The sequence below is a fragment of the Mesitornis unicolor genome, unplaced genomic scaffold (assembly GCF_000695765.1).
Source record: "Mesitornis unicolor isolate BGI_N332 unplaced genomic scaffold, ASM69576v1 scaffold40129, whole genome shotgun sequence".
Classification (NCBI taxonomy): Eukaryota; Metazoa; Chordata; class Aves; order Mesitornithiformes; family Mesitornithidae; genus Mesitornis; species Mesitornis unicolor.
In genome coordinates this window covers 3,055-6,826 of record NW_010207283.1, presented here as the reverse complement: position 1 = coordinate 6,826, position 3,772 = coordinate 3,055, and the positions used below count along the sequence as shown (strand labels likewise).

Sequence of the window (3,772 nt, the reverse complement as noted above, 5' to 3'; positions counted from 1 at the left end):
CCCACTTGGCTGTAGCCTGGAGACCTCCAGGGTGTCCCCCTCTGCTGGTTCCCCCAAACTCCACTGACTCTCCTTTCTGCCTCCTCCCAGGCCAGGGACCGCAAAGTCCTCCGTGACTACAGCGGAGCACTCAGCTACGGCTCCACCGCCAAGTACCTGAACATTGCTGGCCTGATGCTCAACATCCTGTTCCTCATCCTCATTGTCGTCCTGGTTGCTACCGGCGCCCTCCGTGCTATGGCCATGGCCCCACACTAGCAGGATCATCAGCCCTTCCTCAGCCCCATCTAGCCCTTCCCATGCTCTGTGGGCAGCGCATTCCCCCCTACATCTGCCAGGAGCCCCCGGTTGCCACTCGGAGCAGGGAAGGGATGTCCTCCGCATGGTCCCCTGGTGCCTGCTGCAATCTTGCCCTGCTTTCCTCTCTGTCCAAAGCCACTGTGGAGCCCTTTCTGAGCCACCCTTGCTGGCCTTCCTGGAAGTGCCTGGAGATACCTCTCCTCCGGCAGGAGCTGAGCACCCAAAAACTGTCTGCAACAAAGGGAGTGTGCTTTTCTTCTTGCTGCTTCGCTCTCATTTTGTAGCTACCAAGTGCCTCCCAGAATAATCCCCAAAAGTGCTTCATTTGGAGAAAACCTGATTCAAATAAAGGTTTCTTTCACTTTTGCCCCTGGCTTGTTTTCATTTTGGCAGGAGGTGGTTTGGGGTCACCCCACCCTGGCTTGGCCAACTGGGAAATGGTGTCGCCGCTAGGGACACGCCTGGAAAGGGAAATTGTCTCTTTGCGAGGAGTGTCACAAAGGTGATGCTCAAGGATGTGCCAGACTCGGTGAACCCGGATGCTCATGGGGAGGAAGTGTCTGTATGGGATGCAAAGCACTTATAAGTCTCACCCCAAGGATGCACCCCCATCCTCACTAACTTTCAGGAGGAGGGGCTAGGAGCAAGTGGAGCCAAGAGCAAGCTTGATTTGGGGGTGGGAAGAGGCTGTGCAAAGGGCCTGAGCAAGATGAGCTCGAGTACGGCTCTGGACGGCCACTCGCAGGGCAGCAAGGCCGGGAGAGGCGTTCAGAGGGAAGAGGAAGCTGTGGATGCTGTGGCTCCATTACAAATGGCCTTGCTGCAGGAAGGTGTGGGACCACCAGGTGATGGGGATCCCAGCCAGGCAGGGCTGCTTTTGGGGTGGAGCGAGCCAGCGTCCCTCACCTCCCTTCCCCTCCAAAGCTTTTTGAGCATCAAGCCTTCTCACCAGCCACCCCCAGCATCTTGGTGCAAGGACTGGCTGGGACACGGTTCTTGTGCCTCTGGGGTAGCCAGCACATGGCACTTGGCTACTCAGCTCTGGCTGTGTCCCAAGTGACCCGGACAAAACTCTGGGAAAATTCCTGGCAGAGCTTCAAGTATGCGGCTGGCCTGGCTTCCCCTCTCCCCGATCGCACGAAGCCTTTGTGCTCCTTGCCCTCAGCAGGCTCAGGGCTCCTCGAGGCTGGGGCCCTATGAGGATGGGGGGAAAAAAAAGCCTTTTCTTTCTTATTTCCCCCCCTCCTTTCCCAAAAAGCATTAGGCTTCTGCCAAGAAGCCACGCTCATGAGTCAGATGTCAGAAATCCTGCCCTCAAAACACCACAGTTATTTGTTGCAGGATCCCCGGCACTGACCTGGTGAATCACTTATTCCTCTGTTTTATTTCTTCCCGTAAAAGCAAACAAGCACGTGCCCTCAGCTACAAACAGGGCCGCTCGCTGCCACCAGCATCCCTGCCAGTGGGACACAGGATCAAACGTCCCCATCCAGCTGTGGGGGTTGAGACTTTTAATTGATTTCTTTTTTTTTTAAGAGCAGCAAATCCCTGCTTGTAAACATCTCCCTGACCTTTCCGGCTCTCGGCTGCTCTGTCATAGAGCTGGCAGCAGCCCCATCCCATTATACAAGGGGCTGGCAGCGTGCCGGCGGGGTGTGCTGGATCTTCCCACTTTCTCCTCAGTCCCGGCAGGAGCGGGATCAAGGCTGGATCCCTTGATTCACATCGCTGCCCTGGAGGGGGTTGATGCCTCTCTGTGCAGACATAATGCGGGTGGGCTCACTGTGCACCCCCTGGAAGCTCTTCCCTCCTCCTCGATCAGCCAACACAGGCAAAAAATCCCGGGGTATGACTTCCTAGGGGTGCTCTGCAGCCCAAAACCCACCCAGGCAGTCCCAGGATGGTGTCAGAGAGGGAGAAGCAGCACCTCATTCTCTGCACCACCCCAGAATCTTCCCATGCCTCCCCAGAGGGCAACGGAGGGGTTTCAGCATGAGGATGCCCCTCAGTGCCGGGTCCTGGTGGGTGCCAGGAGGGAGCCAGGTGGAACAATGGGCGCAGGGTCAGGGGGCTTTAAAAGCGGGGAGAGCAAAGCCCTTTTTTGGGGGTAAATCCACCCAATTCAGGGATGGTCACCTCGCAGCAGGAAGGGGCAGGGCTCCGAGGATGAGAACAGCCTGTTCCCTCACCTAGGACAATTGCTCCATGCTGTTGGCAAGCAGCCACCAAGCCCTTGAACTCCTGGCCACGCTACCAGAAGCGAGCGTCGAGACAGCAGCTGTCCCCGTGCCGGCCTTTGGCGAGCCCTGTAAACCAGTGAGCCACTCTTGACCCAACCAAACCCCATAGACCTAACGGTCCCGTGTCTGCCTCACAGATTCTTCCAGGCATGCAAAAGCCACTCACTTCCCTGGCGTTTTGCTTTCCTGCACCGTTCCTCCAGCCCTTTTCCCAAAAGCTGTCACCCGTCGCATGTCCTTAATGCTACCCAGCCCCACTCAGGAGCATCCCCGGGGACCAAACCCCCTCCCCAAGGGCTGGGGGTGCGGGTGGGAATGGTGCTGGGCAGAGACACCTGGCCAGCAGCAGCAGCAATGGGGGTTGAACTTTGTCTCTCTGCTTTCCAGCCTCTCGTTCGCTCAGCTGCAAAGGCAAATAAATGAAAAAAAGAAAAGCTGGAAAACGCGGACGGGGAGGTGGCAATTTCAGCGGGTTGGCACCAAGCTTGGTGAGACGCCAGCCATCATCCCACTTGTGCCGGGGGGTTTGTGGGAAATGGGATCCCGAAGCACACACTTGGTAACAATGGGCCAGGAACGAACTGGCTGTGCTTAGTCCTTGCAGTTGCTGGTCACCCCTGGCCACCATCCCAACACTGCGGGCTCCTTCACCTCCACGTGAGCTGGAGAAACAGGTGATGCTCTGTGGAGGGAACCTGGCACCCCAAAATGGGGAAATCTCCATCCAAACTCCTGCAAGCAGGTTTTTCTGCAGCGCCATACATCAGGCATTTGGGCTGGAGCACAAACACCTCCTGAAATCCCCACCGAGCCCGAGCCCTCCTCCATCCATCCCCTTGTCCATCCCCACCGGCCTCACCACTTCCTGTAGGGATTCCTTAATTATCACTACAACCTGACGAATCTCATTAACCTCAGCCAGAGGCCCTGTGCCACCAAGAAAGTAGCTGAGAAAAAAAGAAACAAAAAAACCTCCATTTCCTGTAGTTTCGAGACAAGTGACATCAAGGGCTGGGGCTTTCAGATCCACACCCAAATTACTGTGACAGTCAGAAATCTCACACCTGATGATGAACGCCTTTGCTCTCCTCTTGTCATAAACCATCCACTCCTCCTGAGAAGGGAAAAACCCATTTCTCAAAAAGAAATACCAGGGCTAGGTTTCTCTTTATCAGTCTCTCACTGGGCCTACAGGAGCCGAGCATTGAGCAGGAAGGATGCTGACGTTTTCA

General features: G+C 56.1%; 1 protein-coding gene across 1 annotated transcript; it reads left to right on the top strand.

Moving 5' to 3' along the window:
* Positions 1-90: 90 nt before the first annotated feature.
* Positions 91-258, top strand: LOC104546639 (dispanin subfamily A member 2b-like; the record flags this gene model as incomplete). Its single annotated transcript, XM_010192077.1, has 1 exon — positions 91-258. A coding segment is annotated over one exon (168 nt), but the record flags the coding sequence as incomplete, so codon positions are not given.
* Between the last annotated feature and the right edge of the window lie 3,514 nt (positions 259-3,772).